Source organism: Acomys russatus, chromosome 13 (assembly GCF_903995435.1).
Source record: "Acomys russatus chromosome 13, mAcoRus1.1, whole genome shotgun sequence".
Classification (NCBI taxonomy): Eukaryota; Metazoa; Chordata; class Mammalia; order Rodentia; family Muridae; genus Acomys; species Acomys russatus.
Genome location: NC_067149.1, coordinates 18,366,200 through 18,380,880, shown reverse-complemented (window position 1 = coordinate 18,380,880; position 14,681 = coordinate 18,366,200). Strand labels below are relative to the sequence as shown.

At 44.5% G+C, this 14,681-nt stretch overlaps 1 protein-coding gene across 1 annotated transcript; it reads right to left on the bottom strand.

Moving 5' to 3' along the window:
• Positions 1 to 13,490: 13,490 nt before the first annotated feature.
• On the bottom strand, positions 13,491 to 14,417 carry LOC127196829 (vomeronasal type-1 receptor 44-like). Its single transcript, XM_051154587.1, has one exon. It carries the CDS (start codon positions 14,415 to 14,417, stop codon positions 13,491 to 13,493), a length of 927 nt encoding a protein of 308 aa, XP_051010544.1.
• Positions 14,418 to 14,681: the final 264 nt, after the last annotated feature.

The window sequence follows — 14,681 nt, the reverse complement described above, 5'->3', positions numbered from 1 at the left end:
CTTCTGTGGAAACAGTGGCTAGGTACAAGAGAAAAACAATGACTCACCATGAGCAAAACTGCACACATCGCTTCCAGACCACTCTTGTGCCCTCAGGAAAACACGCAGATGCCCCCATTCCCTTATTCCACTGGAGACCTCAGTCATATCTTGCACCCCACAGAGCATGCTCACACTCTCACTCGTCCTAAGTTTCTGAGCCACGGCTGGATCCTGTGTCCCATGGCGGTTGCAGCAGTGTGTGAGCTCCTTCAGCATTACAAACTGGGCACAGCAGAAACTGCCTTTTCTTATTTTGAAGGTTTTGGTTTTACTGGCTCAGGTGAAGCATCTTACTTGGTTTTCATCCACAACACTTTGATTGCCAGGTACATTATAGACAGGGTTTTACTATTTTTGGTGAGTCTGAGTCAGGATTGTGTAAAATAAGAAATCAGCCCTTCACAATAAGAGAGGTCCATGGATTGGGTACACACTGATTCTAGTCAGGGCTATCTTTACTCTGTTTGTTTATTGTAAAACCAAATTTCTTAAAATATTTCTGTAGCAAATGTTGGGGAGGATGGCCTATGAACCAGCTGTTTCTCATTCCGTTCACAATCACTGTTTCCTCCCCGTGTGACCTTGAACACTCTAAGGCTGAGCTCCAGTCGTCTTCTCCTGAACATATGGACAGAAGTGTGCTGTGTCAGGGAGACACTAGGTGTGCAACAACGTGATGTTTGCACACCATCATGGAGTGTTTGGACACATGATTGTCTCCATAGATGTTTTGGCGGTGGATTTTCAAACACAGTGAGTGCCGTAGGTTTGTGCTCTGGGAGAGGTAAGGCAGCTCATAGTGACTGGTCAGCTCTGTCCCTACCTGAAACAGAGAAGATAAAAGATAAATAAATCACAGAACAGCAGAACACTGGAGTGGACTCCTTTTCAGAGAGCCCTGGTGGACAATTTTGTCTTTGAGCGCTGCTCTCTAACTGCATCTTCCAGGTTTCTAATCTCACTCTGGAGCCACTTCCAGGAGCAGGGCAAGGTGGGCAAATGTCAGCAGGAACTGACACATTCTGCGACCGTCTTCTTCAGCATGAGAAGTCAGGGGATAAATAGAACTACTGCTATGACAGACTTGGGTTATCCCATATTACAGAATTAAAGCAAAGTGGTCCAACTCGGTCTTGAAAGACAGGCTCTGTAGGAGTCTAAGGTCCCTCCCCCCATAATTGAGCTGTGATACCTCTCCAGATTCCTGTTATTTATGTCAACTCCAAGTTTTTATTAATAAGTGTAATGCCCATGTTGTTGAATTGTTCCAGTTTCTTTGATTAAACACTAACTAAAACACCATGGGCAAAACAAAGTTGGGTAGGAACGCCTTTATTTCATGTTCCTGCTGATAATCCATTGTCCAGGGGCATTGGGGGAGGAACTTAAGGTAGGAACTGAGGCACAGGTCACGGCATAGTGGTGCTTACCAGCTGTGCCTCGTGGATTGCTCAGTCCAGTCTGGGTTCTTAAGTATCCAGGACCACCAGCCCAGGGCCTGCACCCACAGTGATCTGGAACCTCTCACATCCATCTCGCACCCATCAAGAGAATTTACCATAGTCTTGCCCATAGGCCAATCTAGTGGGGGCATTTTCTCACCTGAGGTTCCCTGCTGTCTTCCTAAATGACTCTAACTTGTGTCCATTTGACAAACAAAAACAAAAAGCAAAACAGCCAGCACAATTGACCCATTGTCAACTTGACCCTAACACATCACCATTACACTATAATCTTCTCTCTCTCTCTCTCTCTCTCTCTCTCTCTCTCTCTCTCTCTCTCTCTCTCTCATATTCCCAAGACATTATACTAATATCAGCATCACGATATAAAAAGTCCAGGTTCTTTAAAAGTTTAATGTCCCTTAAATCTCAAAGTTCTTTCAACATTCAATTCCTCTCCAAAATATTCAAGTCTGTAAAATATAGTTTCTCTAACATTTTTAAAGACTCTCTAAAATACCCGGTGCCAAAGTCTCTGTAAAACTCCAAAATCCTTTTAAAAGTTCAAAGTATCTTAACTGTGGGAGCCTGTAAAAGTAAAAAAAAAAAAAATTAGCCCAAAAGGAAAGAACCAGGGCACAGTCACAATCAAATTCAATGAAGTTCAACAGTGTGAATTTCAATGCCAGGCTTCTGGGACTCACTAATGATCTTCTGGGCTCTTCCACAGTGCTGGTAAAGCCTTGCACAGCACACACAAGCTTGTCTCTCAGGCTCAGGTTGCCCTCACCCCTTAGCAGCAGGTGCTGTCTTTGGTAGTTGTCCCGTGATACTGACACCGCCAAGTTGGTTGGATCCGCCCTGTAAATATAAATGTAAACCTTTACCAGTGGCCTCTCCTTGGCTCTCTTCAGGGACTCTAATGCAGCTCTATGGTGCCAGGGCTACAGCTTCACTCCATGACCCCGTCATGCTTTCAGAATCAGTATCACCTAAGAGACTCTTAATTTGACAGCTTTGGCTGCCTGCATGAGATTCGCAGGATCAGCAACATCTGAACCACTGTCTGTGTGATGAACCAGAGAAAGGGCTTCAGAAGAATTAATTGTTCCAGCAAGGCAAAGGTTTCATTTTAGTGGTTCTTAACTCAAAATATGAATGACCCTCATAGAATCTTTAAGAATCAGACTTCCCTCTGGAACTTCCTAAGACAAGCCTCCATCATCTGATCCGTTCTCAGCGTTGTATTCTAAGATCACACAGAATAATCCACTAAGATATCAGCATTCTATGTATTTCACAGCCCAAGGTTTCAAAATCCTTTGACAATCCTCCAAAAACTCATGATCAGGTGTTTCATAATACCCCACAACTTAGTACCAATTTCTGTCTTGGTTAGAGTTTCTGTTGCTGTGATAAAATACCATGTCCAAAAGCAAGCTGAGGATAGGAGAGATTATTTCACCATACAACCTGTAATTCATCATTGAGGAAAGTTGAGGAAAGAACTCAGGACAGGAACCTGGAGGCAGGAACTGATAGAGAGGCCATGACGGGTCAGGTGCTGTTTACCAACTTGCGCCTTATAGCTTGCTCAGTCTACTTTCTTATGGCACCGAGGACCACCAGCCCATGGCTGGCACTGTCCACAGTGAGCTGGGCCTGTCTATATCAAATCAGTCATCAATCAGGGAAATGAACCAGGGACTTGCCTACAGCTCAGGCTGGTAGGAGCATATTCTCACTTAAGGTTCCCTCTTTTAAAATAATTCTAGCTTGTTTCAAGATGACATAAAACTATCCAGCACAGACACTACACATATAGGGCATGTAATTTTATAAACAAATTCCTAGTTTAAAAAAAAAATCACTGAAAGTCAAGGGTGTGGGTGAAATTGTTTTCTATTTATTTAGAGCATGTGATATTGTAATGGAAAATATTAAGGAGAGACAAAGGGGATAAAATTCACAAGTATGAGGCACCTTTAGACCTGAGGCAGGGAGTTGGTGAAAACATTTAACAAAGCAGATTTCCTGATATAGAAAGTCTATAGTATCATTAGAAATGGTTGTCTATAAGATTATAAACCTTGTATTCCAGACAGTGGTAGAGTATTGATTAAATAAATGGTGCTTAATTATTATCCTTGTATTGTGAAGTTCTTTATAAAGCTTGTAGGTTTGTTTTCTAAATCCCAGTCACAAGAGTCAGAACACAGTAGCTTGGGGGCAGTTCCATTTTCCAATGATCAGGTAAAACGGTCGTTGTCTCAATGTTGAACCACTCAGACATTTGCGTTGTGCTGTGATAACCCAGGAAAACAAGGGAGAGACTGATAGGGCTCCATGGTTTCCAAGCTTTACTTTGAAAAGTTTTTCTTACAAACTACATTTAGAAATGTCACCAGAAGCACACGCTTTGAATGTCGTTTTGTGATGTTTGTGCACTGAGTGTCTGGTGCATGGTTTATGCGCTTATTTCATGGAAGGAAAATGCAGCTGCCAAGTCTAAACTAGTAGCTTGCACTGCATGTCTATGAGCACTGGCTAAGTAAGAAGCAAAGGAGCTCCAAAATGCCTTCGCTCATGCCATTTCTGGAAATGTGGTTTTCTTTAATTCCACTGAGCTAACCAGATGAGAAAGAACAGAAAGAAAAGAAAAGGAACTTAATCTTTATGAACACACCATATTGTCAGACTGCCCAGGCAGTGAGCTGTCAGCTCTGTAGAGCTGGGCACAGGCTGTGCTGTTTTCAGCATCACTTCAGAAACCACAGCCGTGCAAACCTAAAGCACATAGGAAAGTCAGGCAGGTGCAGAGGCCATGAATCCTCAGTGATGTTCTCGACATCACAGCGGCTTCAGGGATTTCTGCTTTGAAACCACTCTCTTTCTGGAAGTGTAATTCCACGATAGCAAAAGAGAAAACTTACAGCAACATAACTGCTTGTCTGCATGAACACCAGCTTGCCAGAAGAGACCCAGACATGTCTCTAGTCAACCTACTATCTACAAATTACATGCACTTTACAAATTTATCTAAATCTTATGTAATAAGAATCAGCAAGGCAGATGTATAATTTCTACAGAAAACGTTCTGGTGAGTGTGAGCCCTACTCAGGGGCAAGCCACAAAGAAGAAGCCTGCCTCCTCCCAGCTGCTCCTCATCAGCTCCCATCTGCCCAGCTGAGCATGGGTTAGGACATCAGGAGATAGGACCCACACTACACTCTCAGATCTTCAGAATGACTTCAGGGTCACTCATCTAACAGATAAGTAAGCTGTGACGGGACTGGGGTAGCCTGTGGTCACATGCACTGTTATTGCACTTTACACAATGTAACAGAACAGGCTGCTTTCAGGAGACATGAGATTCTGCACGTAGCACCAGGGAAAGGCGATTGGTGAAGCGGGTCCCATTAGAAAGGCTATACTGGAGACAAGGAAGGGAAGGCATTTGGGCAGATTAGGAAAAGGAAACTTGCACAGAACAAGAAACAATAAAGAAGAACCTGTGCTTTCCTCAGTTAAAGCCGATTGTGAAGGCTAACGCTGCTCAGTGCAGAGGAATTAAACTCCCTCTGCTGCCTGAGTCTAAGAAGCCGTGACTTTAGCATTTGTGTCATCTTACAGTTACCCAAATCATAGACAAACCATAATCCATAACATCATCAAATAGAGGGGTTTGGTAGGTGACACTGACCCTCTTAAAGAAAACTGCTTGAGGGTGAGGTGACTCAGACAGGATGTCTACCTTTGGCACAATCCCAACATTAAAACTACAAAGACTCTGGGGAGAGATGGCTGGTACACCAGGGAAGGCAAGGCCATCACCAAGCAGATGCCAGCGCAGTTTGCAGAGATGCCAGAAATAAATGAACTGTGGGAATGCGATGCGCAGATCATGAAGAGCCTTGGGGCTAAGGAACGGCAGCTGCCTCAGAAAGACTGCATGAGAATGGCATTCTGAATCTTGCCACCTTTGTAGCTGGGTCTCTGAGCTCACACTGTCGGTGAGAGCGCCCCCCAGTGTTTCCACACCAACCTCCAAAATCATCAAGAGCAGATGGCCTGGAGGAGCTGCATGGCAGACTCCAGTCACAGCACTGGACCCCAGACCGGGCTGCAGCACACCCTGATTCCCTCATCACTCAGAGACACCTCGCGAGAGGCTTGGCTTTCCAGCTAAGTGGCTGTGACCTCCCTCCCAGTGCACTCACTGCCTCAGTGACAAGATAGGTTGGCCAGTTCCTTCCTGGCCATCTCTTCACATAGGTTCATGAAGAGATGAGGGTTAGGAAAAACCAGAAAAACAGATAAAGACAGCAGGACAGGGTAGGGTTCACTGTCCATACGTTTCCTCAAAGAAAAAATGATATTCCGGGTGGTTTTTTTTTTTTCCATTTTAAAGAATGACACACAACACATGGGGAGAACTTAGAGAAAAGAAAAAAACACACAAGCGCCTCTTCCCAGGATGCCCTATTGCTGGTGTCAATGAGTCAGGGAATGGAACCTGCCGCTGTTCACTGTGGTTTAATAGTTAGTGTCCTAGCAACCTCATTATCATGGCTGCTCAGTGACACTTGCTACCAGGCTGGCAGAGGCTAATGGATGACACCACTCATTTGTGATTTCTGATATTGAATTGAGAATAGTGACCATGAGCAAACACTAGAAGGTACCTTGCAATCCTGTGAGGTCACCCTCTGTGGGACAAGGCCTCCAATCTCCAGCCTCTGTCCCTCACAGAGACTTTTGAAGTTTTAATACCTTAAACTGCAGAAGAACTTACATCAAAATTGTTCTACCATGCATACCAAAGCTATAAATACACAACTGAGGACATTTAATTAAAGTGAGATCTCCAGACCTTTCCGTTCACTGATAATTTGTCTTAGGAATAAATAAATCAGTCAAATGCATGCTACTAGACCACTTATCCAACTGTTCATGGGAATTATTTAGTCCATAGGAATAAAGTGAATTCTATATTAATTTTCAAAGTCTTTAAGCAAATGAGTATGTTAAGAAAACATGTTCATAGCACATACAGAACACAGTCCCCTGTGCTGAGGGTCTGTCAGAGCTCAGCATCTCTCCTGCAGATGCTGAAAACTTCCCTGCATCCCAGGGCTCCTCCTCCCACAGCCTGCCTGGGACTGGACCTCCTTCTGATGCTGTACTTGGATGCAGATCACTTACCCAGATGGACATGACAGGGGAGGGCCCTGGAGCTGAGGAGATCCTGCACAGCTTAATGAAGGGAGACTTTAATGCATCTCTGAAGCTTGTAACTTTAGTGTCTGTTGAAGGTGACAAGTTCCCGCTGGGGAGCACGGAGACCTGGCATCCCAGTGGAGCATCATCCCTGCCTGCTGATCTCACTCCCTGTGTCCTGGATAACAGGCATCTGGGGAGGGCTGGGCACAAACTTTGTCTGAGCTCCCCTGCCACACCTGAGGGAGATCAGAAAGTTTGCACCAGAAAGACAACCCCAGCTTTTCTCACTTTACTCCTTAGACTTAATTCTGACCGATGTCATGCCAGGGATGCCTCTCTTCTGGGATTGGGGACTCCTGATCCTTCCAAGAGCTCCCTGGCCACCTGAGGGTCCTCACTCTGCAGTGTGTGATGGGCTGCCTCTCCCTGGGCCCGTCTTCCCCCATGGAGCTCCTGTCGGTTGTGTTTTTCCAGTATTTCCAAACTCCTAGGGGCAGGATGTTAGGTGTGAGTGAACTTTGAAAGTGAATTTTAAAAAGAAATTGAATGGAATGCAGAGAGTGTGAGGCAGTGTTTGGAGCCAAGGTGACCCCAGGCCAATGGAGCATAGCTGAGGTGGAGGCCAAGGTGGGCTCTGTTCTATTTGGAGCCTGAATGATCAGCATCATTCTCATCAACAGAGGCAGGAACAGGCTTGGAAACATTGCAATTGAAATGCAATTTTGTGTCAGTTCCTACAGAGCTAAGGCACAGCTGTGAAAAGCAGTGTGTCCCTGGTACAAAATGGGACACAGTGACCTGTTTTTAAAGCCCTTAGTCGAGCAAGTGTGGTACACTCTTGATGTCTGAACAATGTGATGACTCCAGAGTTGGAGGCAGGAGGGTTGTAAGTTCAAGACTAGCCTTGGCTACATGGAACGAGTCAGTTCCAAAAAATAGAACACTTACAATGACGTCATATGGAGTGATTAACATTCCCAAGCCTAGAATTTGAACAGAATAAAGAAGCAACTCATGTCTTGTGTCAACAATTTGGATGGATGGAAACATAATTCTAGAAAGAATTGGGCATTAAATGCTCTGCTTTCAGACAATCTCTACCCCAAGAGTAGCCCTAGCTAGCCTGTCACTCCCTATCTACGCTATGAGGCTGGCATTGAAATCACAGAGTTCTGCCTGCCTCTGCCCCTCACACCAAGGGCTGGCATTCAAGGCATGTGCCACCACACTTGGACCTGTTCACGTTTTTATACATTTCTGTCATCAGTTTATTCTCTTCTCCCCATATTCTCAGGCATTACACGGCTTCAAACACTCTCTCCTGTTCAGCCATCCGCAGCATTGTGTTAGCGTGCAGCCTCTCAGCAGCACTTTTGACAGACTCCAATGTAGAAAGGACATGTCACAACTTTCTCCAGATGCTCTGCTTGCCTCTCACAGTGCTTAGGTTACTGCTAAGTAACCCTAAAGGCTAAGTTACGGGGTCGAGGCACGGACAGTGACATCACTGCTTATGGAACTGAGTGATGTTTTTGGTGTGTAGCGCTGTTCCAATTTGCTCTCTTTTAAGTTACTGGGTGGGTTGTGTGCATTCAAAGAGAACTACAGATGGCTTCAGGGCCATCCCATCATATGCATCCAGTGGAAGGAAAAGCACCCACGCCAGCATGAGCAGCAGACGCCATAGGATTCTGACCTCATTATTTCTCCAGACTCAAAGATCCTGGGTCTAACTTATTTCAGGAAGTTTGTCAAATGGCCTGCTGGCAGAATGTCTCTTGGGACACATGCGTTAACTTTCACAGTAGCGTCCTACATCCAGAGCCGGTGACATACCAACAAGGCAGAGACAGGAGGATCACAACTTTGGATCTAGACGAGATACACCGATACGGGCTGGGAAAAGGGTCACTGGGTGTGAAGGCTTGACCTTGAGTCAGTCCCCACAACCCATGTAAAGGGAGAAAGCCAGGCCTACACAGCTGCTCTCTGACACGCAGAAGGACTTGATAATTGTCATATTTTCCAGTGAAATGTTATTAAAGGAATTATTTAAAAATCAAGGATGTAAGGGGAAACAATTTTACAGTTTTTAGACCATGTAACTGTAAAATTAAGGGGAAGAAAAAGCCTTAAAATTCATAAACATGAATTTCCATTTAAGAACTATGGTGAATGACTGGTGTCCATATTTTCAAAAAGTAATTTCCTAAAGTAAAAATTCTATTGTATCATTAGAAGAGTTAACATTTTGTCAGATAAATAGATTGAACACTCTACACAGCAATAGCGCTTTGAGTAAATAAATTTTACTGAATTATTCTCACTGAAAGTGAAGTTTTTCTATAACATACACATGTATTTCTAAAGTGCCAGTCTTACTAGAGTGAGGGGAAGGGGGAAAAGTGGAATTTTTCCAAAGCAAAGAGAAGGTGAGATAATTTTCTCTACACATGCAATGTCTTTGGAGACTCTTGTGACGCTCCTAGGAAAATGAATGAAGGGGCAATAAGAGTTTATGAGTCTGCAAGTTCTGTAGATCACGCTGTCACCAGTCCATGGGACATTTTGTCACTTCTGTAGACTTACAGAATAGATGTCAACTGTGTGTGTTGTGTGTGTGTGTTTCTGTATGTTCAATACATGTACTTCACATGAGATAGAGTATTTGCTGAAGTACTTTAAAAGACTAGCTTAAAGGGGCTGGGGCTGGCTCTGTGGATAAGAGCACCTGTTGAGGAAGCGCATGGTCTGAGTTTGGGTCTCCAGTACCCACATTAAAAAAGACTACCCCAAACTCACACTCCGGGTGCACTCAGGTATTTAAGTTTTATCCCTTCTCAAGTCTCTGATGGGTTTGAAGACCAGATAGTTTAGTCTTTCAATTAAGCTTAGTAGGTTAGTGGTTAAGATGATTTTAGATCGAGATAGATGTTTTAAGTTAATAGAGATGAGATATGATAGGTATTAATCTCCATTTGGAAATTTAGAGTCAACAAGATAGGAAAGATGTTTACTTCAAGTTTGCCAAATACAAATGGCCAAATCACTATGAGTGTAACATTTATATTATTCCTGATGGTCTCCTGATTGTTCTTCCTGCTGTATGTAGTTTATGTTACTCATGTGTAATAATATAAATGTATATGTTTTAAAAAACATAACAAAATATGTTAAACAAGCAAAGCTAACATAAATTGTCTGTGCTATATGCTTAACTCAATTTGTTGGGAAATAGAAGTGAATGTGTGTTCACTCCAAACAGAATTTGTTAAGAAACGGAAGTGCCTGGAAGAAGCAGAGGAAGAGGAAACTGTGGTAGGGGTGCAGTATAAGAGAATAAATAAATTCTAAAAACAAAACAAACAAACAAAAAAAAAACTAGCCCGGGAGCTGGGGAGAAGGCTCAGCAATTAAGAGCACATGCTGCCCCTGCAGAGAGCATACTATCAGTCCCCAGCAGCCACATCAAACAATTTGCAACTGCCTCTGGCAGCAGCTGCAGGGGACCTGACACCCTCTTTTGGACTCTGTGGACAGCTTCCCATATAACTGAACATACACACACACACACAAGTAAATAAAATAAAAATCTATACACAAACTAATCTGAAACATAGATCTCAGCTTTGGTATATAGCATGCTATTCCTATGGAATAGCCATGCTTTACTCAATCCTTTTTAGCTCATCAAATGAAAGAAGAGGAAAGTAAGAAAAGAAAGAGAGAGAAGAGAAGAGAAGGAGGAAGGGAAGGGAGGGGAGGGGAACAGAAAGAAGGGGAGGGGGGAGAGAAGAGGAGGGAGAGGAGGAGAGGAGGGGGAAGGGACAGGAGGGGAAGGGATGGGAGTGGAGAGGAGAGGAGGGAAGAGAAGAGAAGAGAAGAGAAGAGAAGAGAAGAGAAGAGAAGAGAAGAGAAGAGAAGAGAGGAGAGGAGAAAAGTCTTGGTCCTTATACAGATCTCTCACTGTCAAACTCCCTTGCTCTGTATCTCAACACTTGTAAAGTGGGTGTTCCCTGTCACTTCAGAAACTGCAGCTCTGCAAACCTAAAGCTCTTAGGAAAGTCAGGTAGGCCCAGCAGCTATGAGTTCTCAGGGATACTCCTGACATCATGGCTTCAGGGATTTGCCACTTTGAAATCACGAAAAACCTTATTTTCTGGAGGTAGAACTCCACAGTAGCAAAAGAGAAAATTATCTGCCTTTCTTCAGAACACAGACCAAAGACAGGGACCTGATTTCATGTACTCAAGAGCACCAGCTTACCAGGAAACACAAAACTCCCTTTACTTGTCCGCTATGCCCAGACTTTGCAGCATACCCAATTGCATCTGCTCAGCTTCTACATCAAAAGTTAGTCTAGCAAAGGAAAGCCTGTGGCAATTCTGGCCCAATGTGTCGCTTTCATAGAGAGCAGTCTCAAGGTTGTGAACCCTTCTTGGAAACAAACTCTAAGGCATCTGCTAGCCTATCCTGCCTTCCAGCTCAGGCACATCGGCTCACATCTGCCTAGTTCAGCATGTCTTTTGTGGTCAGGAGACAGGACAGACAGACCAACTCTGACATCAGCAAGATGATTTAGGAGACGCTCCTCAAATGTAGAACGTCGTAGTGAAGATGCTGTGGGGGCCCCGGGTTGGCCTATTGTATCATGCACGAAGAAAGGGTTGGTGTTCTATACATAGTCACAGAGAAAGGACATGGATTTGTGAAATAGGTTCCCTGTGACAAGGTCACCTTGGGGAAGAGGAAGGAAAGGCTTAGAGGGTAGAACAGGAGACCAAAACACACCCAGAGCAAGAAATATCCAGAAGAATCCTGAACATTCCTTGTTAGAGCAACTGTGAAGGCTTCAACTGTTCAAGGCCACAGGGTTAGAGCGCCCTGTGCTGCATGGAGCCAGGAAGCCGTGACTGTAGACACTGTGTCATCCTTCAGTTACCCTTGTGTGACTGGGGTTTGTGTTGTGACATTTCCTCACCTTGAGTGACCATTTTACTGTGTGAAGTGTGCCCAAGTGTGTTCAGCTATGTAAAGCATGTGGCAGAATGTTTTCAGCTGGAAGTAGTGTAAAGTGTGCCTCTAAGTGTGTTCAGCTGTGTGAAGTGTGCCCCTGAGTGTGTTCAGTGGTGTGAGGTGTGCTTCTGAGTGTGTTCAGCTGTGTGAAGTGTGCCCTTGAGGATGTTCACCTGTGTGGAGTGTGTGGTTGAGTGTGTTCAGCTGTGTGAAGTGTGTGGCTGAGTGTGTTCATCTGTGTGAAGTGTGCCTCTGAGTGTGTTCATCTGTGTGAAGTGTGCCTCTGAGTGTGTTCATCTGTGTAAAGTGTGCCTCTGAGTGTGTTCATCTGTGTGAAGTGTGCCTCTGAGTGTGTTCATCTGTGTGAAGTGTGCCTCTGAGTGTGTTCAGCTATGTGAAGTGTGCCTCTGAGTGTGTTCAGTTGTGTGAAATGTGTAGCTGAGCTTGTTCATCTCTGTGAAGTGTACCCCCAAGTGTGTTCAGCTGTGTGAAATGTGCCCCTGAGTGCGTTAAGCCATGTGAAGTGTGTGGCTGAATGTGTTCAAGCTGTGTGAAGTGTGCCTTGGAGTGTGTTCAGCTGTGCAAAGCATTTCTCTCTGAGTGTGTTCAGCTATGTGAAGTGTGCCCCTGAGTGTGTTCAGCTGTGTGAAGTATGTGGCTGAATGTGTGTTCCCTGCATGAAGTGTGCTCTGGGGAGGTATGGCTTAATCTCAAATACACAGGCACGCTACGAGCCCTCAGGTCTCATGACATACTACAGCGAAATAACTATCTATGACTAAGGTACTATTTAAGTTTGGATATTCTGATCCCATATAAAGCACTTTGTTTATGGTCTCTATTAACTCCTCTAAGCTCTGTCTTTTGTAAGTAATTCACCATGCTTGTGCTGTGGACTCGTGTCTCTCACCGGCACGGGTAGGTGCTTGAGAAGTTCCTCATAGACTAAGTTTGACTAATGTCCCTTAGCATGGGGAGGCTGTGATCTGATCCCACATCCTGACACCTCTAGACAGTGGCTGTTCCAACCTTTGACTATTTTAAATCTGGCTAAATGAGCATCATTATACAGGTCACAGTATGATTCTCTACATATAACTGTGTGTGTGTGTGTGTGTGTGTGTGTGTGTGTGTGTGTGTTTCCTGGATCATGTGATAGTTTCTTCTCCAAATGATGCTGCCTTATGCATTTTTCCAAATATAAACAACTGAGGCATTGAATTATTGAAAAAGCCACAGTTACCACATATTTAAAGTAATGGACTATGCCAGAGAGATAGCTCAGCACTTGAGTAAACTGCTTCCTAGAAGACTCAAGCTCAGTTACCAAACACCCACACTGGGTGGCCCATAACTGCCTATAAGTCTAGCTCCAGGGTACTTGACGCCTTTGGCCTCCATCAGCACCTGCATTCAAGTACACACAGAAGGGGAGGCATACATGCACACACACTGCTAAAACTTAAAATTAAATCTTTGTTGAAAAATGAAAAGTAATGTGCTAACCCGGGTCAAATAAGAGTCGTTTCACAGATCTCCTTTGGAAGCCCACTGAGGAATAGAAACCTCATGTGATATCTGAGTGAGAATGCAGTTTTATTTTCTTTTATATAGCTGCCATTCACACACAAAGTAAACAGGTTAAACAGGGAAGGGATGCTTTCAAATGACAGTTTAGGCCACAGGATGCTCCCACTCTGTCACGAGCCACAATTCTGATGACAACATATTGGATTATATAAAGGGACCATACCCACTGCTGAATAATCAAATGTTTACTGTCCTACCACACACGGACCTCAAAATTTTAACTATATGCTTTTCAGTGCAAATAAACACAAGAGGGCTGACAGTGGCGTAACTATGGGACACAAGGATCTGGATACAGTATAACCCTGAGCCATCCTTGAACTTCACTCTCGAGTGGAAGATAACAGCGTCCAAGATGTAAAAAACCACAAAGAAGCTCATGAGCATCAGGATGGTCCGGGTGGCCCTTTGCTCCGGGGATGCTTTCGGAGAAAGGCTAGTGCTGTGAAGATGGCGGGCCTGCTTCCTGTGTCTGCACAAGAGAGCCACCATGTATCCGCTGGACAGGGCCATGAGACTGATGAGAAAGGCTTCCCTGGAGGCCACCAGAGCGGAAAATGTGCTTTGCCTGGAGTAACTCAGGGGTAGAAGTGAGCAAGACTGAGTAACGTACATGAAGCTCTCTGAGGTCAAATTGGGGGTGGCAATGACGGACACTAGGAAGTGACTGCTAAAAGACATGTAGAAAATGCATAGGAAAAGAAGAGTGCATGAGGTGTGATGGGGAAATGTATGTTTACACTTTGCTAAACAGGAGCTTCTAGGGCTGAGGGTGATGGCCCAGAGGACATTCAATAGGCAGGTAGCACAGAGGGAGAGGGCCCTGAAAAACCTGTGCAAATATATAAGTGCTTGGCACGTGGTGGAATCCCATTTCCCCTGATATGTAAACATGTCTTCGGCTATGAGTCCCATAGTTATGAGCATCATCAGGTGGGTCAGGGACAGGAAGCCAATGGGGAGATCAGTGGGCTTCGGCCTGTTCCCACCGATAAGCATGCAGAGGTGGAAGAGGAAAAGGATGCTGTTGGCTGAGATCCCGACACTCACTTCAGAGAACAAGATGATTTTTATGTTAGTGTGGACTATGTTGGCTTCATTCATTGTACGCGGGTAGGAAGCAAATAGCAAAAATGTGAGGAGAGATGAGAAAACTCTTCATTACAAATACCTCCTTGTTCACAACTCTGAGCTGGCCACAAGGTGTCCAGTCATCCCAATTCCACCTCGTCCAATCAGAACTCGGCTCCAGCTCACACCACCCGGAAGCCATCCCTCACTGGCCTCGCAGCCCTAGCCCAATCAAGACTGGATTGTGCATGCCGTTGTGGGGCTACCTGAGAAGATAAAAACTTTCTTGTACATTAA

What these genes read in the sequence shown, in the direction of transcription:
- LOC127196829 (XM_051154587.1), bottom strand. Translation starts at nt 14,417, where the DNA reads ATGAATGAAGCCAACATAGTCCACACTAACATAAAAATCATCTTGTTC.